Below are 25,452 nucleotides of genomic sequence, written 5' to 3'. Positions count from 1 at the left end.
TCATACAGACTAAACAGGTTGGCCATGAAAACAACAGTAACCATAAAGGGGAAGCGGGTCCCCTGAGGCGGCACAATTACGGGGCGCAGATCTTTGTGGTACGCCACCGCCTCTACAGAGCCCCCACTTCCACGCAGCCGCCAAACACTCCCTCACAATCATGGCCGAAAATGTAGGTCAACCCGCTTCGGTCATGTGACCGGGCGTCCGACCAATCACGACTCTCCCCGCGGAGCGCTTCCGGTGGCGTTTCCTGTCAGTGTTTGTAAACTGAGAAGAAATTGGAAGTGCGACAAGAAATAATAACCTACAAAACTCTAAAAATCGAAAGGTAAGCAGTCGGGTTTGCGACACATTTCGCTAGCGGCTCTTTAGGCCTTTTACAATCCGCTACTTGTGCGTTTCTAACGGCAGTAGCCGGTGAGGGAGGTGGTGTTTTGTGGTCGGCACTGAGCCCGCACGCCCTGCCTGGCTGTTGTTGTGTTGTCTGGGGCGGGGGGTGGGGGTGCAGTCATACAAGAGTTATCCCAAAACCCAACTACTGGCTGGCTAGCTAGTTAGCCTTTTCTGTTCCGTTCAGTGGAGACTCTCGCCACACTGCACACCTTTACAGCTGTCCTCTACATATCTGGACATCCGGTGTGCTGCAGAAACAGTCCCGTTTGACCAATAAATCTCACCTGTTAAGGGATGGTCCGTTTTCAAACAAGGTATCAGTCGTTGGCTAGCTCACCGGTGCTGAGTGATTCATTTCATAAACATGGTTGTTGTTTTATAAACATGTCTGTTTTGCAGGAGCATAAAACCCACACGCTTACAAATGAGAACGACTCACAACACAAATCATTTGCACCTTTAAGATACTTAGACTGGTTGATTGAAAGCAAATATTTCACCCTGAATTGATGAATGACAATTTTTGTTTCTGTGCTGCTAAAGGTTTCATGCATGGTCTGTATAGATATACAGTACCGTGCAAAAGTTTTAATTCAATTCAATTCAATTTTATTTGTATAGCGCCAAATCATAATATACATAATCTCAAGGCACTTTACAGGGCAAGGTCAAGACCTTACTTTGTTACAGAGAAAAACCCAAGAGTTCCCACAAAGAGCAAGCGCTTGGCGACAGGGGGGAGGAAAAACTCCCTTTTAACAGGAAGAAACCTCCAACAGAACCGGGCTCAGGGTCGGCCGCCATCTGCCTCGACCGGTTGGGTTTAGGAGGAGATAAAAAAAGGGGGGGGAGGGGGGAGGAGAGAGAGAGAGAGAGACCAGGAACAGCTGTGTAGGTAACGGTGTTATCAATAATAATGACAGATAACAGTGGTTAATAGTAATGTTGAGTAGTGTTTGCACTAAATGTGCAAAGTGCAGTAAAAAGAACATTAAAAAAATCAGATCAGATCAATATTTGGTGTGGTCACACTTTGATTTGAAAACAGCACCAGTTCTCCTTGGTGTACTCCATGGTACTCTGCAGGAAGGATGTTTCAAGGATCTTGGAGAACTTGCCTCAGTTCTTCTTTGGCTTTAGGCTGTCTCAGTGTCTTCTGTCTCTTCATGTAATCCCAGACGGACTCCATGATGTTGAGATGGTTCTTTACGACTCTGTCTGTGTGTTTGGGCTTGTCATCAGGCTGCAGAATAAATCTTGGACCGATCAGACGTCTCCCTGATGGTGTTGTGTGATGAATAAGAATCTAAACATCTAAAGTGCCTAACTTTTGCACGTTACATGAGCCATAGATTTTCCTTTACAGCATTCCTGATGATAATTTAACAGTTTACCCATAACACTGCAATAATCGTACTTTCTTCTTACAGTCAGTTAGGAGTATTGAGCATGGTGGTAATGTGTTAATATGTCCTACTGCAACTGTATTCTGTTATTTGTTTATACCAAATCTTTTGCTTTGCAGTGCCAAGGATATAACATTTTTCCCACTAAGATTTTGGTCATTTTCTTAAACTGCTACCTGCCACTTTTCGTCTTGCACATGTGCTAAATCCCACAGCATGCAAGGCAGTTATTTTGTCTGCCATAGTTCTTGACGTTGTAATAATGAATGTATTTAAGTGCACATGAGTGTCCTGGTTTTGATCATATTTAGACTGTGGTGTTTACATGGAACACAGAGAAACCTGGTTGTTCATATCCCTGTTTACATGATCAGACAATGGTTTCTGATGGTTGGTTTGTGTAATTTCCTTAAAATATCTGCCTCTTATTCCCATACTGACCGAGTTACCACAACAACTGTGAATGAACACAGTTTGGTTTCTGGCTGTATTAACAATGCTTGGATTATTATTCTCCTGGATTTGTCTTCTCCTGATTGCAAACAAGTGCAATCTGCATTTCCAATTCAGACCTTCCTTTTACATCACCATTACATCATTTACCATATTTTTTTTCTGCTACTGACTATTATGTAACTTAAGTTGAGTGTGCACCTGAAAACATGGCAGAAACCTGGGTGAGGTTTTTACATATGCAACACATCAGTGGGAGACTCCAAAAACCTGATCATAACCAGGATACTTGTGCATATGTAAAAGCAGTGATGGGCAGGATTTTTGGTCAGAGGGTGACTTTTGTCTGAAAATGTACATGTTGTTAAATGTTTTTGATGGAATCTAAACACTGTTCTAATACTTAGTCACTTTACTGAATCGATGATAAGATAGGTCTAACATCTTATACCACTGAAGTTTTATTTTATTTTGTTGAACTAGTGACATTAGGCATCAAAATTTCTATCCCAGCTTTTAATAACTATTTCAGTAGGTAGGTTGCTCCTCAAGAAGTCAGATAAAGGTATTTTAATCCCCAAATTATTCCTGTGCACTGTGTTCTATGCTAGATTAGCATACCCAGCATAGAACATAAAAGCTGACTGACTGGGGGTAATACCACTATGACTTCACTTCACTGCCCTTACACTTGAGAATATAATAGTGCAAGAATGGAGGACAAGGGAAAAAAATGTTTGTATTTAATGTAAATACAGTTTATTAGATATTTCTACAAAATATCTAGTAATTCTGAGGAAATGTGTTTGTTTTGTTCAGTCATTATCGTGCAGTGCGTTACAGTTACAGGTGATTGAGAGCAGATGTTCATTGCAGCTGTTACTAGATTTCATCGCCTGAAATCCTGTGCACTTTATAATGACTGACTGGTTACTGAACTATGTGAAACAACCCAATGATTCATCAGTTGATTTGTGCTGTGAAACATGACTTGGGCAAAACCCAATATGAGTTGCTATGGCGATATGAGTTGCTCAGATGCAGACTGAGTTATAGTTTTATCTGCAAGAATTTGCTTTGAAATGTAAGTTTATTGGGCTTATTTTTGCAGCTATATTAAGAGAATTTATAGCTTTCAATCAGTTTATAAAATATCACATTGTCTCTATTTCCTTTTGAAGATGTGTAAAACAATATAAACAATATAAGAAAAATTGTGTTTTACAGTAAATTTGCTGCTCTCAAACAGAAACTCACGACCCATTTTTTTTCATTATCACTTCATATATGACGCATTTGTTTGATTGATGTATCATAACTGCACAGATGCATTTTGTTTTTGAAGATTTCCATTAGATTTCCTTGTTTTCTTCTGCCTGACTGTTGTGTCTTCTGTCACCCGTGGTGGCATGTGGTGTGCACCAAACCATTGGGGCTTTATTGCCTGATAAACTATAGATGCTGGACCAAAATTTCTGGTCATACCGTATATCCAGATTTGGTGATTTGTTCAATCTAAATGGATTGGTCTGGGTTTCCAGCTCCAGATTCCAGCATGTAAAAATATTAGCCTTATGTTGTCATGCCTCTACTTTCAGGCTTTGGCCCCTGATGATTTGGGTGGTTGTGGTCTCTTCTGTCACCCCTCATCCTGAGTGAAGCCCCCTCTGTTCCCCCAAACACACACGCATTCAAACCACGGCGATGACACACCATTCCAACAACTCTGTTCGAGACCATATGAAATGGGTCAGTGGAAGTCTTCATCTCCAGAATCACCATCATGGTTTTAGTGTGTCCCAATGCCAGTTCATTTCTCTTCCCATTTCTCAACCCACCCCCTCCTTCTCCCTGACTCCTTGTCTCTGTGAGGAGTCCATTGGCCCCCTCTTTCTACTCTGACACGTTGTTTGTGTTTCCAGGCTGGGTTGCTGGGCTGTGAGGCGGTGCTGTCCAGCATGGCCCTGATGCAAGCCAACAGCATCCCAGGCCAGAAGAAGATGATGTCACCCCTGGGTCAGGGGCACAGGGCCAGTCCTGAGAGCCAGCAAACCCACTCGCAGCACAACCACCATGGACACCAGGTTCACCATGGACAACCACACAACAGCCACATGGGCCATCCTTCAGCTGGGAGCTGTCCACCCCTGGTGAGAGAGAGATGCCATCCACAGCTCCATGCTCACCACAGGAGCTTCTTTGTTTATTTTGCATGGAGACAAAAAAGGACAGAAAGACGCTCAGAAAGTCTTCGAAATCTGTTATTTCAAAATTTTGCTATTAGGAACAAAATTTAAGTTGTTAACACATAGATTTTATGCAGTCACAGTAAACCTAAGAAAACTTAAAACTTCAGGTAGCTCTAATTCTGTCATGGGACTCAAAAGGAATGTGATTATGTGTGATTATGTAATCCCCCTTATTTAGCATTTATAAGCACCATATAAACTTTAATGAATGGTTTGTAATGTTATACATTTGTAAGCAGACATAAGGACATTTTAAGGTTATTAAAGCACAGTGATTGTCAACTTCAGCAAATGTAACTTCTCCTATGAAGACACATTTTGGATCTCAACTTAACCCATCACGGACCCCTAAACTGACATAAATTACCCCCATTTGATAAGATTTTGTCCCAGGGTCCCCCATCTGATAAGATTTTTGCTTTAGATGTTTTATTACAGAAACAGTTTGAAAGCCATGACCAAAATAGTCATACATTCTGTCATTGTGTTATTTAAGGATGAAATATGGTTAAAAATAAATTATTTCCCTTTTCGCTTAAAATGATTTCCCTTTTCCCCTCAAGGACCCTTACTTTGAAAACCAATGTTTTATATTATCACAATATTATTGTGTGTGGTTTTTACCTTGTATGTGTTTGCTGCTTGATTGTAAACTAGCATGTTTTAGCATGCACTGCGAAATAGCTGCCATAGTTGTGCATCTTACCTACTAATACTGATCTTTTACTTTCTCCAAAAGCTAATCCGAAAAGACGGTGATTATCACTCATCAAGACTGTTGGATGGGAAGGACATGCAGGCAAACCAGAATATGCAACCCAAGAAAAAGCACAAAAAATCAGGGTCATCCAACAAAGTTAAAGAGAAAGTGGAGGTAAGGATTGTTCAAAAGCTACACTTTACAAAGATCTACTCTTGATGTTTAGCTCAGATTTAACAAAAACTGTCGTCGTTGGCAGCATATACTTCCACCAGTCGATATGGATGACGACAGTTCCTTGAAAGTCCAGAAGAACTTCATCTGTGACCACTGCTATGGAGCTTTCCGGAGTAGCTACCACCTCAAGCGACATATACTTACACATACAGGTGAGATATCACAGCTCACTTCTTCGCTCTTTTATAAAGATGATGGAAACAGGATGGCATAATGAGTAGTGATGCCACTATTCAGCCAGTGGACCTCAGTGAGACTCCATACATTTCTGAGGCTCCATCTGCTTAGATTAAAGTATAAAAAAACCCACACACCTTAAATGATTTTAAGTACTAAATTGGGCATGTGCATTTTCTTTGTTGGAAAATTGAATGTTTTTAATTTGTTTTAATGCCTTGCATGTATTTTTACCTTTTGTTCCTTACCATGCTAGTCCATATCATGTAACTGTTGCTCTTTAGACAGGACTCTGAAAAGTTACCGTATAGTAAAAGATTTTAATTACAAATCAATTTAATAACGACATTGAAAAATATATTTGAGCAAGTGATTAACGTATGAAGTGAAACATGCTGCAAGTCTCAGTAAACACTGATTTATTGTCCACCTGTGATTGTTCACAGGGGAAAAGCCGTTTGCCTGTGATGCGTGTGATATGCGGTTCATTCAGCGTTACCACCTGGACAGACACAAGAGGGTGCACAGTGGAGAGAAGCCGTACCAGTGTGATCGCTGCCATCAGGTTAGTCATTCATTCTTTCATTATAGCCACGTTTTTGGATGTTTTATAATATATTTTAAGCAGACACTGTGCAATATTTGTCTTAAATTAACTCAAGCTGCACATTTTAGTCAGCCTTACTGCACGGCCAGAATTCACTGTACAGATCAGTTGACCAGCCATGACATGATGCTCACACTAAACTATTAAAGAGTTGAATAAAAATTTTCAAGATGACCGCATGTAGATTAAAAAAATCAGAAAGGCAGCATTACTTTGTGCAGTTCCATAATGACCAAATAGTAAGGAGAAAAAACTTAATGTTAAGTTTCTTGAGTTTCTTTTCACACCAGTTCCAAGACCAAGAAGTTTTAGCTACAGTATTGAAAATAATGCTTCATTTGTGGAACTGCTCTAACTGCAAGACAGCTGACCAAAATTTCTGACACACCAGACATTCAATCACTCGCCTGAGAGCCAGGCTGTTGATTGTTCTGGCAGTTATTCTGGCATTGTGACTGCCCTCAAACTGCACTTCAAACAACAACCAGTCTGGCAGATATTTGGCCCAATTTGAGAATTAGTTGGGGGCTGCTTGGCTTTACATGTTCTTTAGGGTTTCTGCATTTAAGCCAGGATCTCACAGCTATAAACAAATTCAGCTGTTTTAGCAGAGTCAGCATTGTTCCGCCACTTGACTGAAACACACTTTCTTCTGCCTGGCTTCAGAACTTCTCTCGGACTGACAGGCTGCTGAGGCACCGACGGCTGTGTACAGTTGGGATGAGCAAAGAGGAAAACCAGTACTCACAGGATGCATCTGCCCATCCAGCTTCCTGGAGCCCCCTACAACCATCCAACAACCGTCTGACTGTCTGACCCCCCGCGGCCCAGGACCCCATAGAGATCCTATAGACAACAGCAGTCTGCTGCTCAGTAATGTCGAACATTGGAGCTCAACAGTACTGTAACCTGAAAACAGCCTAGCTTAAACACAACCAAACTTTAGTTTGCGCTCACCAGCTCGTTCACAGAGCTTGATAGTAGTTTTTTGTACTTTTTTAATCTACTGTTACATTCATGATACATGCAAAAGGAGGAGGATGAATTCACAGTCTTGGACAACGGATCATGGTATTACAGCAATAACTTAATGAAAAACGCACACATCTCCTTTGATCTGAAAGGTTGCAGGTATTTTTGGTATTGCTGCCAAGAGATTGCAAGTATTTCTGGCTGCATGGACTGTCTGCATCAGCCCCAGAGCTGCCTGTTACTACATATGGACAATTCACTTAAGGACACAAACATATAACCATGTAGCTTTTTAGTGTTCAGGTCCTAACTCATTTTGTGTTCCTTAGGTTACTTATCATGTACCAGCTGCTGCTGACAAGTGAAACATCACAGCAGACTTGTGGTCCGTGCTGCCTTGAGAAAGTAATTATCCACCTATCCAATACTGTGTTGTGTGCCAAACACTGCAACTACAGTACACAACACTAAAAACAGGTTGCATAACAGTGATGGTTAACCTGACGTCAAATTATCAACTAATTTTGGTGTTAGTCATATAGAGACTATGGGCTCACATGTTCTCTACTGTTCCTTGTTTTAAAGGGGTGATGTCCTGACTGTTTAAAGGTTACGCTGTTGAAAGGCTGTAGAGGGCCGACAGGTTTTGTAGGAATAGCTGAGATTTTTTTGATGCTCTTGAACAAGTTTAGTGAGCTTTTTTTGTAATGTTAGCTGGATGTAGGAACCACTAGTCTGTGGCAAAAATGAGGTTTTTCCTGAAGTGCTTCTGTAATAACAACCTTGGGATAAATTCAGTGAATATACTGTCTCTGGTCCTACAAACCACTGTCAGTCTTATTTTTTTCCACTCAGTGTTAGATTCCTCTGACGTAAAAAGACTTTTAAAAGTATTTTTATAAGTGAGGCTACGTCAGCATATTATGTGTATGCTGAGATCCACCTAAAGGTTCCTGACAGTACATTACCCTGTGAAATCTCATCAGAACTGATTTTTATAAGGCTGTTTGCGCACAGGTGGATCAAAAACTAGCCCCAGACCTCAAATCATTTTCACTGCTGGTACTTCAAAAATTCTCATGGCATTAACCAGTTTTAGTTCAGTGCTCGTGAAAATGGCCCACACCAGTTTTAAGTGTATCTTGGCTCATCCCCAGATTTTGAGAGCTGACCTCTGTCTTGACCTGACTGAATGTGATCTGAATACAGTGCCATGTCATTTCATCTCTAGTTTAACCTTGAGCATCTTCAGTGAAGATGATAATTGTACTTTAAGGGCAGGCGAATACAAGGTCCACATGGTGTTTTCTATGATGATAACCGACATTATATTACTGTATGTTCAGGCCTCTGTAATATCTAATCAGTTTGTAAACACTGGACTGAAGATGGTAGCTCAATTGTAAAGAAAGACAGGAGTTTTAACATTTGTTATCTGTTTAGATGAAAACATGTTTTATAGTAGACTGGTAGTTCTGTTGCTGTCAGACTTTTAGATCATGTGAAAGGAGTTTGGGGCCCATCACTGACTTGTCTACTGTTTATGAAGTTAATATATATTTAAATTGTAGTAGGGGTAGAAGATAGTACGTATGGGACCTACACTCCAAAAGCGAATCAAAGTATTTACAAAGTTATAATCATTAGTCTGATGATTTCTTATGAAAAATGAGATGGCCATGATGAGTAATTTTTCAACTTGGTATTAGGAGTAAAGTAAGAGCTGACACTCTTTCCCTTTTAGTATAGCAGCCATGATTAGTCAGCATTTTTTTATTTTTCTTTTGCATGTATTTGTTGGAGGAACTTGTATACATATTTTTGTTTTGGTAAAGAGATTTTCTTTTTAATGTTAGCCCCACCTTTCTTTTATGTCATTTCAGGGGTGTGAAGTAAAGACTCAGTCAATCATATTGTAGTGAATGGAGTTTTATGGCCCCAAGTCTCAATAAAGCTGTTACAGTTTTTAAACAAGTGCGAGTTCTTCACATCAGATTTCCACCTTTCACGTTGCATGACTGAAGCTCAGGGGGAATTGTAGATTATTCTGACGACTTTGCAACATAAAATACCCATAAATTATTGTGACTGATTTCAGTCTTTCTGTTGCCAACCACTGAGCCTTAATAAGCACAAAATTGTATATTTTGTATATATTATAAATTATATTACCTGTCTTCAGTCAGCACATTACTTAGACAAAAAGACTAGAAAAACTGCAGTACATTTCAGAAATATGCAATGCACCAATCATGTCAGCAGGTGGCATCCATGAACAATTGAGGGGCAGTTTTCTCCATAGCGTAGTATTGAGGATGTAGAAATAATTTAAAATATTTTTCCAAGACGGGTGGTAATTCAAGATTATCACACAACACTCTAGGGGGGAAAATACCAGCAATTCAATAACATGAATGAGATAAAAGTAGATACTCAAAACTATGATAAGTGTTAATGACTTTATTGTTTTTGATAATTAAATGAAAAACAAATCTTACAAAACTACAGGTGATCTTAGGAGGCAGGTGTGTATAAAAAATAACCTATGAGATACATATCAGAAAGGGAGTCAGCTCCTATCTCCACTTGTAATTGGCTTGAATACGTTTTAGTCAGAAGGCCATCATGCTACAAAGAAACAGACCAAACATCATATCATACAATAAAGACAAAATAACAAATTTCCTTGTACCAGAGCCCAGAGTTATTTTTTCTTACCACTGTTCAACAAAACCAAACCTATTCAATTTACAATTATGTGAAGCTGAGGAAAATTCACATTTGATAAGCTGTGACCAGCAAATACTTGTTTATATACCAATGCACCAGCGCTGGCCAGGACTGGAGGCATTTTGTTTTCAAATTGTCTATCCATCTGGTCCCATTCACATGAATGCAATATCTCATCTTCAAATTTGGCACAAGCATTTGCTTTGACTCAAGGATAAACTGATTAGACTTTAGTGGTCAAATGTCAAGGTCACGGTGATGTCACAAAGCATGTTTTTGGCCTCCTAAGTGTGATATCTCAAGACCAACTTGAGGGGATTCCTTCAATTTTTTTCTATTCTTCTATTATAGAATTAAAACAACTGATGAAGACAATTGTCGTAGATTTCTCTTTTTATGAACATCAATCAGTCAACTAGCACAACTACAGATAGCAATGCAGTTTTGGTATTTAGGAGGTTTATACAGCACCTCGTCAGTACCACAAGAGGGAGGTGTATGCTAAGGTACTGCCTGTTTACAACCTTCCTTCAGACAGTAAGAAACAGATGGTACTTGTACTGTGTAAAGCCAAGTGTTCTGTAGTTCTCAGGTGCTTTTTATAGTATTCGTTAAAGCCAAGACAACAGATGATCAATACACCTTGACCATGAAGCCATCACCGATATCATGCCCTGGCCTTGGTTGAAAATGTATGACCCAGATAAGATGTTGCATTCCACTACTTGGGGTCTTGCAAAGAAATGTAAAAATTCAGGTCAAAGTAGTCGAGGTCAGAACAGTCACATTTTATGAGTTTGCAGATCAAATATGATTTCAGAACTTGCTAAAACATCTGCAGTGGAGTAAAACAGTCAGTGAGGCCTGTAGGAAGGTGATTTGTTAAAAATGTTGCTGTTATTGTCAAAGTAGGCAATAAAACAGACATAACTGTCTGTGTGGTAATAGCTTGTATCTGCATTCTTCAAGCAGGAGGAAAGAATTTCTTCAAGTACAGTGCCCGGTCATTCTGCCTGTGAGGGTATTGCCCTATCAGTTGTACGTTTGGAGGTGCAGATCATACCCTTTAGCACCTTCCTTTTTGCTATTGACCAGTTCTTTAATTAAAGCATTAGGATAGGCAGGATGAGATCAGCCTGAAGGCTGCTGGGAGTGTGCGTTTCCTCCCATGGGAGACATCCCCTCCCTCTGCAGCCTGATTTACAGCACCCACAGGCCCCTGGCACTTAACAATGGACCTCCTTAAGTGAGGTAGATGGGGAGGAGATCAGAGAGGGGGAGATAACACTCCATCTTCATACACAAAGTGCTGAAATCATCTAGGTTCGAAATCATCTCTGTGAGACAGACTGATCATGGAGTCAGTCCAGAGGTAAAGTGTAGGAGTGCTGCCTTGTGCTCAGTCTGGCTCACTCTATCAGGGAGGAGAGCGCTCTTCAGACTGATAGCCAACTCTCTACATGCTCACCTCTCCTGTCAGAGGGATTAAAAAATAGGTCCTCCAAACAGAAATGTACCCAACAACCACTAAATCTCAGCTGACTGCGCAAACTGTGGCTCTGTCAACATATGGGTGGTTCAGAGGTTTACAAAAACAAGTGCTCAGCAGCAGAAACGTTCTGTCTCCTACAAATGTTTGGATGCCCCCTGATCAAATACAGCACAGGCTTATGGCGAATGATTGAAACCCTCCCAACAATAGCTCCTGCTATCTCCTTCTCCCTGAGGTGTGGGAGAGCCTTTTCATCTCAGGCTTTGATTAATAAAGGAATCGCTGGTTGGTTGAAAGCAGCGATCTGCCTTCTCCCCCCTCGAACATCCATCATGCCTGTGACAGCCCACCTCTCTGTGTTAATTAGCGGTGATATTTAAGCTGTCTGAGGTGTTCCATGGCCGTCAGCGTGGTGGTGCTGCTCATCATTAAAATTTCAATTCATCTGTCCGGGTTACTCCCATTTTCCTGGACACCTAAGTTAACATGTCCTCAAACCTTCACTCAGACACGATGTTCACTGTAAGTGGTGATTGAGACACACCAGCTGTTTTACCTTGAAATGAAAAACAGAAATGTGAAAATCAGCTAAAGAGGAAATCTGAAATGAAATGAGTTAACTGTGAATATGACCCCGTCGTTGCACTCACTACTTACTTATATACATTTCAATGTTAACCCAGCCGTGGCGGCATGAATGTAAAAACATCAATTTGACTTATCGCACTTGCTTAATAATTATTTGATATTACATGAAAGAATTTGCCATAAATTCAAAATTCTTGTCAAACAATGAGCAGAGAAAGTGTGAATGCATTACTTATTAATGATTACCAAATATTGTAATATTCTCTAATACTGGGGGCTATTATTCAGGAATAAATTATGTATGTAACTGAAACCTGGTCTACGTTATAACCAAAAGGCATCATGTACCAATATGAGAACTTTAGCAGTGAAAAAATTGAAGAATAGCTGGATAAGTGAGGGGCATCTTAGCAAACGACAGCCATTTTACACCAGTCTGAGACGGACAAAATGGCCTCCAAAGTGTACACAAAGTTGGTGTATTCAGTGTCCATAGGGTGCCGGGTTATTAAAGTACTGTTACCAAATTCCAGTAAACGTATGGAAGTCGCAGAGGAGTTGTCTGCCAGCCACCTGCCTCACGGAATATCTCTGATGGGGGAATCATATCATGTTTCAAACTGTCCCATATTCAGATAGCTGCCACTACTTTTCTAATTAGTGTAACTCAACAAGATTAATTAGCCTGCGCATATCATTCCCAGTACTCAAAATATAACACTGAAGCGAGAGCAATCACCCACTGACTGGTAACAAGGGAAAAAAGTAAAGTTCGACCTACTTGCATGTTTTGATATACTCAAATCATGAATATTCATGCATGAAAATGAACCTCCAGTGAAATTTGCAATCTGAATTTTAAAAATGACCTTTTTTGCAGTTTGGCTTAATGAAGTGAAGTCCAAAAGATTTGAGAGGAAGAAACAAATTGGATAGGAGGTTTGAGGAAATGGGGGAAAAAGATTATTAGCTTGGTCGAAACTGTTTGAATGTGTGACCCATGGTGCCTTTTTTAATGGAAGACAGTTTGACATGTCGCAGTAGGAAAAGCGCAGGAGTAATTGATTAATGAGTAATGGCTGGATTCAATCTAGCTGCTTCAGCTTCCTGGTCCTGGTGTCATGCAGCAATCATCATGTCATGCAGTCACGGTGTCATGGCTGACTGAGACACTTGAGTGGAACTGAGCTCCTGTTATGTTACCAGTAAGTGACACCTGTTCTTTCCTATGACAGGAACTATAAACACAACTTATGTCTGAATTAATAATGTACAATACTACACAAGACTACCAAGACACATGAGTGTAGAGTGGTTGCTGATTTTAAAGAAAATATGTGCCATTGATACTTCTTAATTCACACAGTCTTTCTCTGCTACTTCAAACCTGTTGGTAATATTTAGTGCTCACAAAGAGAGGTTGGACAAAGGAGGCCACGAGGCTGCTGAGCATGGGGGGCTTCCTAGGCTGCCATCTACACCTTTGTTAAAGGTCTACTACATGCAGATGCATTTACAAAGATCAAGTTCACTTGTGCAGGACCTTGTTGCTAAGATTTATTTGGCCCAAGAGTCATCCACATTCCCCTTGACAGAATGGACACCCCGGCGCCCTGCCGACTGTGTAAAAATCACTTTCCAACAGAGGTGCGTTTAGCCTCGACAGATAAATTAACATGCCTTGGCCTTATGCCACCCTATTAATCTACAGCTTGTTGGGACATGTTTGGACTGAGCTTCTTCTCCAGGGAACAACCCACCAGCTGCAATGTGGGTCCCTAAGTGTAAACGCCACCTCAGACTTCCCCTAATCTGACATATGTAATTGTCTTTTGAAAGGGGCAACGTGCCAGGAGGAAGGGTTTATTTAACTTCAAACTGCTCTGTGATCATTTATGGTAGGCGAGGAGAGACTGCTGTTAAAGTTTTATATAGTTTAGAAGGAATCATCATCATCATCATCATCAACTGTGGGATTATACAGGCTTTGTCAGTGACAACACATGGTTGTTATTGCAGACAAATCTACAGCTTTATTTGCTGTTGTTTTTGCTGCTAAGATACATGATATTCAGACGACTGTCAATATTCGTCTGTTGAATGGAACAGACTCAGGTGTACTGTGGGTGCTTTAGTTAAACAAACTTGATTGTAGTTGCTTTCAGTTAATATATTAGGCTATTAGAGATTAGGCTGTTTTTAGCCATGCTCATGGTATGGCTGTAGAGATGGCAATGTCAGTCAGTCAGCCGATCCGCCATTTTGATCCAGACTGAAATATCTCAATAACTATCCAAAGGATTGCCATGAAATTTTACACAGACATTAACAGAGTCCAATGAATACATTCCACTGACTTTGGTGATCTGCTGACTTCAACACCACCACCAGGTGAAAGTTTTCACAAATAGCTCAGGATCTACAGGGTGGATTGCAGATATTCATGTTGACACTGTATCACACTGACTTTGGTGATCCCCTGACTTTTATTCTAATGCTAACCTGTGGCTCCAGTTTTGAGTTAAAAGTCTCAACAACTATAAAAATGTTCATGCCCCCCTGTAGAATGAATTATAATAACTTTGGTGGTCCCCCTGACATTGTGAGGATGACACTGACTTTGAGATTTAGCTCCAAGCTTTACTGTACCAAGCACAATCTCACAGAGTCACAGCATGGCTGTGGACTCTTAGTCTTGTTAAATCAGTATCAACAGTTATAACACATTAAGGAGACTGGGTGAAAAACATTTTTCTTTTCAGTTTTAGCTCATCGAAGTCTCATCTACTGTAGAGAGACCATATTTGGGCTTCAGAGGTGCTGGATGCTCACTGCTCTGTTAATATTTATGTTCCACAGACCAGAAACACACTTGGAGTGATGAAAATAAAAACATCCATTTCTTCTTTATCAGATTATCAACTTTCAGCAAAGCTTTTTCCATGACCTCAAAACTGCAAATATGGTAAAAGAAGCTTTCCTAACAAAATCATTTTGCCGGTTCAAAAAGAGTCAGAATTACACATTAAAGAAATACAACATGCAGGATCACAAAAAGAGCGTGATCCTACAGAAAGGACCTCATTTAAACCATTAACTCTATACGGGCATATTTGTCTCAACCTCTTCTAACACACCGCCAAACTATCCATCATTCCCCTGAGTTCAGAGGGATCATATCTCTTTAAGATGTAAAACCTGTTTTCTTTCTCCTACATGGCACATTGTCAGAGGGCACGCTGTGTAACCCCAAGTTATCAAGTTCATGAGAAGGTCTTTTATGAAATTATGCAATCCCACTTGACAAGGCAAGTCCAGGGCTTTCCTCTGTCTTTTCATTTTCAGACAATTTTCCAGTTGAGCAGACGACCTCAAGTGTGAAGTGAAAGAGTAAAGAGAGGGATTTGATATCCAAGGGAAACGGTGCATGAATTCACTAGAGGTTGATAGACGGGGCAGGGGCAGCCATGCTATTTACCCTTAGAGATTTCCGTGGGTCAAGGCTGTTACAGGGCCACATTCTCTCTCTTCTTGATCTTGTCAGGATAGACTGTCAGGCTGATGAAGAGATAGGCTGCAGACAGATGATGGTGTTGCACGAACACTGGTGCTGCAGTGAGCAGATACAGTAGTCAGACGCCAAAGTGACTTTGGCAGTTTGCTGCTGCTGATCAGCTATGCGATATAGTGATTTACTCGGCCATTTAGGATCCTCTGACCTCTGAGTCAACCAAAAACCTGCTGATCATAAGAGACGTGGAATGAGAGGAGAAAGAAGACAGCTTAGACTGATGAACATTCACATTCAGGTAGAAAAACCCCAAATCAGAGGCAGGATGGATGCGTGCAGACATGCACAGTCACACAGGCTTTCCATTTCTCTCTCTCCGCAGCACAACTGAATTGCTGTCTTTGGCATCAACAGAATATTTTGCTAAGCGTTCAAAGCATTTTTTGGATACACCCCTAGCACTTTATCCTATCACAAATTTCTTCCTCTGAGCTCTCAAGAAGGTCTCTTCTCCTCTCATGACGTCAGGACTATTATACTCCAGCGCCACCTCCCTTCAGGGATAAGGTTTTACGATTGCAACCTGACACCGTTTCTGTGTCCTATAAGCCACAGAGCTGTAACTCACTTCAAAGGCAGGAGGCATCAAATCACAGTGCACCCATAAATTTACCTGTCAAATCTCGGCCAATGAGAAGGCAGCATTAAATCTCAGCTGTCACGCTGGCGGCCAATGGAAAGACGATGGCAGTAAATCTGTCAGGGCTGCGTCTGTTAACGGTGTTGTGGTGTGGTTGGGGAATCCATGGGGAGGGAGGGGAGAAAGTGAGAAAGAGTGGATGACAGAGGGAGGAGGGAACAAACTGAGGGTTCAGGGGTATGCCACAGAAAATGCTTTTCTTTACATTCTTTAGCCCCTGCTACAAAAAATACACACACACATGCTGCAGTAAAACAGTGGAGGGCATGCCGAGGAATTCTTTCGAGCAAAACAAGACTAAACATGGCCGGAAAAAAAAAAAAAGAAAAGAAGAAGCATACTGATGGATGCAGTGGGAGTTGAATAACACCAACAGCAAAGCTCATAAAGCTTTACGGCCAGCAGGGCTGTGTCTGCTGTTCACTGTCTACAGTGAAAATGACTTATGGCCTTCCTTTAGTGCTCTTTTGCATCATTGCTAGACCAAAACTTGTGTTGACTGTTTGATAACAGCAGTAACCCAGTAACCTCTGACTGTCATGACATAGCACCATCAGTAGCAGCGACAGGCAACCAGCTACACACTGCCCTCAGGATTACAGCCAGCCTGCGAGGGTCCGGAGGAGGGGTCGGCCAGGGTCCAGTTGAGCCCATCCACTAACCAGATGTGCCCCAGTTGTGCAGCTTCAGAGGATGATGGGAGTTTCCCCCGTGGCACAGCAAACCTGAGCAACTACAATGGAGGATTTTGTTTTGCCATCTAAGCACAAAGAAACACAACATGGCCCTACTGCATCTAACCAGTACCAGTTTTGACCAGAGAGTATTTTCACATCCAGAGTGCCTGCACTATCACTCTTCTAAAGTATGCTTTCTGTGAAGAGTAATGCACTGCGCTGGCACAGGAGAACTGTGGGGAAAACAGCAGAGGGAAAACACATCAGGTAGAATATTTCCTCGATTAACAATGCCCTTGGTGGTGCACTTTCATTATCCTATCAAAGTTGAACATTTTCATGTAATAAATCTTACAGGTATCATAAAATAACTGGTCCTGCAAAGGCAATGCTATTCCAACCCCAAGAAAAAAGCTTTCTCTTAACAAAGCCCACAATTTTTTCACCAACCTGTAACGACGTCCAATAAACCAGCCACATTTGTGGTGACATTTTTATCTTACATCAACAAAAAAAATTAAACATTAGCATCAGAATTTACAGTCATCTTATGTCATTACTATGAATACTGTTTTTTTCTCTTCAGTAACATAAACAGTGTGCTGAGTTATGGCAAAGGCAGGCAGGAGTGCAGCGGTGGAGGTGTTGTTTTTGGCAGGCTTTTCCTGGAGTGGCCATGATTCTCTATTCTATGGGAATCCATAAACAGACCCAGAGAGAGCAACTGGGGCCATAAACCACATCAGGCTGCTGAGATGCTGGTCAGGCAAAGGAAGCAGGTCTGGGCTCATACCATCTTCTCTCTGCATGCATGCGCACACACATCACAAGCACTCTGAGCAGCCTTTAATGACCTATTTTAAAAGGCTATGTTTACAGCGATTCTGTGGATATGGTGGTTTAGTTTGTTTTGACTGAATTAATGCAGTTTAAGAACAGACAAGGGATGATTTCCTAGCAAATCCGACTACTTTCCCAATGTTGACATCATCATGTTAAATCTTGGTATCATTTACTGGGTGGAAATGGGGAGCAGTGGAGGTAAAATAGCCCTGTTCATTTTAATACACTGGGTCATTAAACATCATGTGGGTCTTGCCCTTTGTCCTGCTCAGACAATATAATGGCACTTCCTTTAATATGTTTACTGTATTGCATCCAACATACTGTCATTGTTTTCCCCAGCGTTGTTTCTCTTTAGCGGGGCAAGACATTGGATGGGTGCTCAGGCCCATTGACTATGACATAAAGACTCTGTAAGATTACAGATGATGATAATTTATTGACTCTAATTCACATAGTCCACTAACACACACACACACAAACACACACACACACGCACACAAGAGAAAGAGAGCGACTCTTTCATTGTATGCATCGATCAATTACAAAGCTCTAGCCCACACATCTCTGACAATTTTACTGCATGTTATGTACAGCATGTCAAGCCATGGCGTTTCAAACTGTTATACTCATTCCTGTATAATTAATATAAATTACCTCACTGGTTTTTTATGATGGTGCAACTGTAATTAGTGGATGAAAGCAAGTCACTGAGCTACCGATGGTGCTGCAGGCTATCCAGATGAGGAGTGAGGGTCTGGACAGGCACCTTGGGTGGAATCTGTTTTAACCCTTACTCTTCCCCAACGTGGCCTCGCTGGAGTCTCATCCAATCACATTTGCTGCAGTCTACTTCTGCTAACCTTGTCCTCTTTAACCTTCGTGTTTCCCCCTCTCACTGAAACCACACGCTGAGACAGACGCTGTCCTCCTTATACCAGCAATCTGGTGCGATAATGAAGTCCATTTGTAATGATTACCTTTCCCTTTCTCACTGCTCTTTCTCCAGTAAAACACTTAGAAAGTAGCATCAACACGGCCTCCATTCATGCTGTATCTGCAGCCGTAAAGAGCTGCAGACTCACAGGCCGAATCAAACTGGAGCAAAGCCAGGACAATCGGTGCACAGGTCAGAGCCAGTCACAGTTTCATTGACTACACTGCTCTCTCTCAAATCGCACACATGCATCCAGGTGCTGAGACACACACACACTGTTCCCTTGTTTTGTCATCATGTGCTCTTTCCCACCAGTCAACTGTGGTTGATACATAACATGCAGAGAATATTTTCAAAATTGTTTTAGGCGTTTATACTTTATGGTCTGAACCAATATTTTTTTATCTTATTTTTGTTATTTGTTGCCAGTGGAAGAGGCATGCAATTTCCCACAGGGCAAATAAATGGTATGCATTCTGACATTACTGCTAACGTGTGTGATCCTTTCCACAAACATCTCCAGGCCATAGATATCTCTACATCACTCATTTAGTCTGTTTCACACTTTGAAGCCAACCGACATATATAGATGTAGATAAGAGAAAGAAAGTGAACAAACTGGCAAACTTTTGAAAAATGTCAATTTGTCGCTAAATGGCTTTTAACTCTGGCCAACAGACATGTCACAGCACGGCAACTACAGTAGATGAGATGTCAGCCTTGACTGTAAGGACAAGGAGGGGGAGAAAAAAGAACTGTAATGAGACCCAAGACCTAATGTGGTTCACATTAGGCATGGTTGGATCTGTCTGTTGTGCAACCAACACAAACCCCTGCTGGCAAAAAAATACCTTCAAGTGATCAGCATGAGAACATATGGGGATACCTTGCTGGAAGAAAGCAGATCTATAATTCTTCTCCTGTAATATGCATCAGATATCAACTTGATGTAGAGCCTTTTCTCACATCCATTTCTCTCAGGAGTGTATCCTTCATTTGCATTAAAATGAGTGTATGCCGTTAATGTGTGAAAGTGGGGGTCCATACATGGAAGAAGACAATTCATGATGCACAATGCCTCTCTACAGAGAAGAAATCAATCAAGTAAGACTCCATAAAACGCATCTGCATGTGACAGTACACAGTACAATGTAAGCTCCTGATCGTAGCTGCATGAATAGGTCTCCTCCCCTCTCCACCTTATTGTCTTCAGTATGTATATCTATGACCTCTGCACTTTGCTGCAGACACCAGGAGATGGAGCCCTTGCTCTAGTGTCCCTGGCTCCTGCTGAAGTCTTGAGGAACAAAGAGCATAGCAGCTCTGGCATAAGGAAACACAAGCTCTTAAAAACCTGCTAAATTTGCAGATATAAAAAAGCACAGCATACGCTGTGTGACGTTCATAATACAATGATGAAGAATCCAATGTTCAACACACAGCAGGTAATTTTTTAAATATCACAGCTGTTCACATACCCATGTCAACAAACATTAATTTCATCTGATGACAGAAAATCCCCAGGAACAAAGGAAAAAAGAAAGCAAAACATACCTCTGTGATCAGTGGTATGACTGCAGTGCTAGTTGTACACTTTTTAATCAGAATATTCATGTACATGAAGTGATAGAGATAGTGCCTAAATACTTAGTACAGTCATGTGAAGGAGGTGATGTCAAATGGAACAGAAATCTTGTTGTTGGAGACAATGGAATGTCGTCACAGACTATGATGAGGTTTATCAATGTTTTCTAGAGCAATGTACTCGGTTAATAAACACCCAGATCATGTAATTAAAAAAACAAACATACATTACAAAACAGGCTAACCCCGATACTGGAATGTACACCATATCATATCCTTAGGATTATGTCATACAATGCAGGCCTGGACAAAAAGAAACAAAGAAAAAAACTGGAAAGTGAAACTTTATCTAGCAGTACTCCTGGGAGTGTGACTGGATCTGCCAGTGTTACTCCTCACAGCTTTGATTGAAGAAGTTGAAATCAGAGGAAAAGGAATCTGTGGATCAGTGCCATGAAGACTGGGCTGAACAGCGGCTCACTGGTAGACTGGTGACTCTGGTAGATAGGAGTGACTCTATCGTAGAAGCGACCACTTGATCTGTTCTTTGGCAGACTGAAGAACCTGTGGAGGAAAACTCAATTAAACCAAGCAGATCACCCCAATGACAAACCTTTAACTGTAAAATGAGACAAACCTTTAGTAGAAAAAGTATCTATACAATAAAATGAAAAACAAGTGGCATGTGTTGGGGAGGTAAAAGGAAAGAACAGAAAAAAAGTTACATGTACCCATAAAAAAAATTAACAAAGAAGGATGAACTAGTGATGGAAATGAGGAAAAATATGCAAGACCTAATTAATCATCTTAATTCATTGAATGAAAGCTGAATCATAACCATAAAGCATGGGGATTGGGGACAGCCATTAATCATGGCCAGAGGAGGGATGGTGGTAGCCAGTCTCAGGCCTCTTAAATGACAACATTAATCAAGAGGAGCTCACTCACACACAGACTCATGTAAGAAGTTAAGCACAGGAACCACCGTTGGCTATCTACACCCTTACCACAAAATAATTAGTTATCATGTACACTGTCATGTATATAAGGGAATGCAATATATGACAACCCAGAGGCGAGTGACAAAGTATGGGTAGAGGAGAATGATGCTGTCACAACGTCCTTGTATTCACAGCTTCTGAAGTAATGTCAATAAACTAATGGAGCTTTTAAACTTTATAGCAGATAGAAGATCGAGATGGGGATGTTTTTCTCACCTGGGTGACTGTCTGCTCTGTCAAAGGCACATCATCCCCCTGCAAGAACAATTATGTTATGTTTACAGCTGAGACAAGCAACATCAAACTTTGCTAAATATTTTTGAGAGGAGAGGAGAGGAGAGGAGCTTACTCTGAGAGCCACGCGGTGCACAACCTGTTGTGGGTCACTTTCTAGTATCACCCTGAGGGAGGCAGCAAAGAGGCAGACCAACAGTCAGTAATCCCAGAGAAAAAAAGGCTCCACTAATACTGTAGTTGTTTTAACAAGAGATTACTTTGCATTAAAAGTTTCAAGCTGCTAAATTCTTACCCTCCATCCACAATCTCATCCACAGCCAAGAAGAGCCCCTCCATATTCTCCAACAAAGCCCTCCTCTCAACATTTTTTCTACAAAATAAGACAAAAATATACATATCAATCTTAACTTTCTAGACATTAGAAAAAGTTTTTGGGAATAAAAAATAGCTGCCAAAACTTACCTCAACATCTGACTGAGCGAATCAAAAAGGCAGTTTAGAACAGCCATAAGCATAAGCTGTTGAGAATAAAACAATATATCAGAAGCTGTTTCTGTCTAATGGGTCAACAGTACCATCTGGGAAAAAATTACCCAAGAGGTAACGTGTGTATCACTTTTTATGGTTCCTTCTCTAGGAAGGCACACAATTTCTTTCAATTTCAAGCTATGACAAACTCTGTATTTGCTGGTAGAGGTTCTAAACTTAATATAAAGTATAAAAATAAAACCCCATTTTCTAAAGGATAAAATTACTTAAAATTGCTATTTAACACGTGTAAAGCAACAACAAACAAATTTTAATTTGTAATACTTAAATATAGACAGTGTAATTAAAATTGATAATAATTTTGATGCAACTTCTAGAGCCACATATACTATATGTCATAATACTGAGGACACTACACCTTATTAATCTGAATTGAGAGGCAAAACTGCTGCATGACTCAAAAGACAATCAATTTGCTAGATAAATCATAGCCACAACGTTCAGTTTAACTGGTGCATTCTGCAGTCTGAATTTTTGGCATTCAGTCAAACAAGTACAAAATTTGTTCAAACTGAATATACATCTCTTATATTTGTTGGCTACGTAATTGCATGCAGTAACTGAGAGAAAAAAAATTGTGACACGTGGAAGTACAAATGTCTTAAAAATTATTAAATTAAAATTAAAATATACAGCAGGCTACACAATTAATTTTCAAACCAAGTTTCAGTTGGTGAAAAGTTAAAAAAGCCACAAATTACTACAAAACATCAACTACAGAATGAGAAGTGTAAAATTAAGACTTATCGTAAGAGACAGAAGCCTGTAAGTGTTTTACTACTTTGAAATATCATATTACACTTGGGTAGATATTAATGCTCAAAAGTTGCTGCTTGATCTTCTATGACTGATGAAAACCCTAAAAAAACTTACCTCATTTTCATGGGAACTTCCAATGACATAAAAGAAGAGGTCTATGTTGCTCTTGTAGACAACAGTGAGGCCCTCGAGTAATGCTATCTCACCTATGGGTACACAAAAAAAAAACAACCATGCTATGTTAGATATGTACTGAGGGAAGAACAGTGACAGTCTTTAATATGATGAACATATCTTACTGTCTGTTCTGTGTGTTTTGTTGAATATGTTCTTCTCAAACGCCTTCTGCTCCTTCACTGTCGGGTACGTGTCATCATAATACTGCAGAGACACATTTGAAGTAAAGATGTTGTGATATTTTGACGTGTAAATCAAAACCCACATAACACTTTAACTAGTTAGAATTTCCATTAAAAAGGACGAGGCTGGTGATATTCTATAGTTTTCTCTTCGTCAAAAAGATCAAAACCAACAGCGTGTTACTCTGTCTCTCAGTATTTTCAACTTCCCCAGACGGTCCTTCGTACTCAGCCCCAAGTCCATTCCTACTGAGGACATAAATATACTGGAAATATGTAACATATAATAAAATATAGTTTCATTTATTTATTTTATTAACTAAAGGGTTAATAATGTCCTAATCCAACTGGGCCCTGCTTTTGTAAACAATACTCAGTAAGGAGCAAGTTGTGTATTTGTTGATGACTATTTTCAGCCGTAGATTTGGTGCTCTAATGAGTAGAACCCATATTCATAGTAATGAAGGACCCAGAGCAATGGTGTGGCTTTTAGGTGCATTTGTCATTTATTTTGGATAACAATAAGGTCTATTACCACAGGGGAATAAAATATATCAGACTTTGACTGCACAGGTAATACTAGGTAGGATCATTTCATTGTTGATTTGGATTTTATTGTGGGATTTGTTGACAAAAAAATATAGCCCCTGGGCCAGATCTGGCCCTTCAACACAGATATTTGCCTTCGTTTACATAATGTTTCATTAATGTGCAGTCAATGTAAATGTAGGGCTCATGTAAACTCCAATAAACAGGACCTTGATACATGCTGTGTAAAGAAAAAAAAACTAGTAATTACATGTAATGGTAAAACTTCTTAAATGTGGCTCCTACATTACATATTATGTCTTGTTTTGCAACACAGAGTGTACAATATGCTTACGAATCTTTTTTATGACAAATAAATATTAATTTAAGCGCCTTACTAATCAGAAAAACTATATCTGCTATCAGATTCAAGCATGAAAACGGAGTTATTACTCAGTTGTAAACTTTGGCCCCTCGATATAAATGCAGAAAAACAAACCTAAAAGAGAGGATCAGCGATCAGATGCTCAAGAAAAATGTAACCACTGTGGGTAATTTTATTGCACAACTGTCTTAATCATACCTTGGCATAAAGCCTGTCTCCATCGTTGTCGAGAATAAGAACTGCTTTGACGGTGTATAAGGATGGTTCCTGTGAAAGTTGCAGACAAAGGCACTGACTTTAGTTTACACCAGACTCGCATGACTGTAATGTCAAGTTAACTCACTGATCAGTAACTGCAGTCATCAAACATATGTTGTCATAAGGGGAAAATTAACTGGGCAAAAACAAACTACGACCGGCGCTAGCATGGGATAAATGAAACAAACACAATCCGGTCGTATAAACAGTATTTGCAACGATTATCCGCCAGGTCAAAAGGAAGACATGACACTTCCACATCACCGATAAACGCATATACACAAGCTAACTTCACCGAGGCTAGCCGGTTAGCCAACACAGCCAACACTAGTTAACTCGATGGTTAAATTACCACATTTCGCCATGTTTCGAGAAACAATTCTGAACACAAGAGCTGCGTGAAACATTTATAGGTAAAAGTCTGAGTGAAGATTTGAGCACTATGTACAATTGGTACAAGAGTTAACATTACCAGTATGGGAGAATCCATCTTGTTTCTTTTTAGCAGAGCAGCTAGCAGGCTAACTGTAGCCTACGTAACACGTACAGTAAATGAGGCTCTTTCCCATTGGCTGACGCATTACGTTGCGTTTTGCGTAGGGGGCAAAGGGCAGTTCTCTGCAGGGAGAGGAGCCAGGAGTGAGGAGAAAATAGATTTCATTTATGCTAATAATAAATTGATGCACACTCACTTGGCACTTCGATACACTTAGCTAAAAGTAATGCAGTCTAATACAACAGTCCTGCAGTCCTACTACGTGAAGGTTAGAGAGGAGAGGAGAGGAGAGCAAAGGAGAAGGTGATCTGTCTGTCTGCGCAGAGAGGTGAACACATAAAGTGGTGACTGACAAGTATATGCGTTTTGATCAGTTCACACGAAAAAAAAAAAAAAAAAGTCAAATAAGAGGGAGCACAGCTAGTTATCGGTGTAAAACGTGACTGCAGTAACAACTTATTCAGTTGTTTATTATGGAGTAGAGGAATCCTTCAAGGTAGAGGCCAGAAAATATGTTTTTTCATTTACTGCTAAGGGCATAGTAAAGGTAAAGACATAATTGATGTTCTGTGATTTTTTTTTCTAAACAAACCTTATAGTAAAAGCATTACATATTGGAGT

The 25,452-nt window shown here is 40.3% G+C and overlaps 2 protein-coding genes across 3 annotated transcripts; one reads left to right on the top strand and one right to left on the bottom strand.

Moving 5' to 3' along the window:
- The first annotated feature begins 208 nt into the window (after positions 1-208).
- znf740b (zinc finger protein 740b) lies at positions 209-9,171 on the top strand. Of its 2 annotated transcripts, XM_071476274.1 has the most exons (7): positions 209-331; positions 3,854-4,004; positions 4,178-4,405; positions 5,244-5,378; positions 5,464-5,593; positions 6,065-6,183; positions 6,892-9,171. In XM_071476274.1, exons 2-7 carry the CDS (start codon positions 3,960-3,962, stop codon positions 7,039-7,041), a joined length of 807 nt encoding a protein of 268 aa, XP_071332375.1. In that variant the 5' UTR covers positions 209-331; positions 3,854-3,959; the 3' UTR covers positions 7,042-9,171. The 2 variants fall into 2 exon arrangements, with proteins under 2 accessions (XP_071332375.1, XP_071332376.1); XM_071476275.1 differs by lacking the exon at positions 3,854-4,004 and having other exon boundaries at positions 210-331.
- An 11,087-nt stretch (positions 9,172-20,258) lies between these two features.
- Positions 20,259-24,938, bottom strand: copz1 (COPI coat complex subunit zeta 1). The gene is made up of 9 exons (XM_071476272.1): positions 24,808-24,938; positions 24,276-24,344; positions 23,105-23,186; positions 22,920-23,011; positions 21,960-22,015; positions 21,790-21,867; positions 21,610-21,661; positions 21,477-21,515; positions 20,259-20,823 (listed from the first exon to the last, which is right to left on the bottom strand). The coding sequence occupies exons 1-9, from the start codon at positions 24,823-24,825 to the stop codon at positions 20,776-20,778; spliced, it is 534 nt and encodes a 177-aa protein (XP_071332373.1). The 5' UTR covers positions 24,826-24,938; the 3' UTR covers positions 20,259-20,775.
- Between the last annotated feature and the right edge of the window lie 514 nt (positions 24,939-25,452).

Source organism: Trachinotus anak, unplaced genomic scaffold (assembly GCF_046630095.1).
Source record: "Trachinotus anak isolate AG129_WGS33_773 ecotype Australia unplaced genomic scaffold, CSIRO_AGI_Tana_v1 ptg000004l, whole genome shotgun sequence".
Classification (NCBI taxonomy): Eukaryota; Metazoa; Chordata; class Actinopteri; order Carangiformes; family Carangidae; genus Trachinotus; species Trachinotus anak.
Note: the sequence above shows the minus strand (reverse complement) of the source record. Positions and strands in the feature narration are given on the sequence as shown.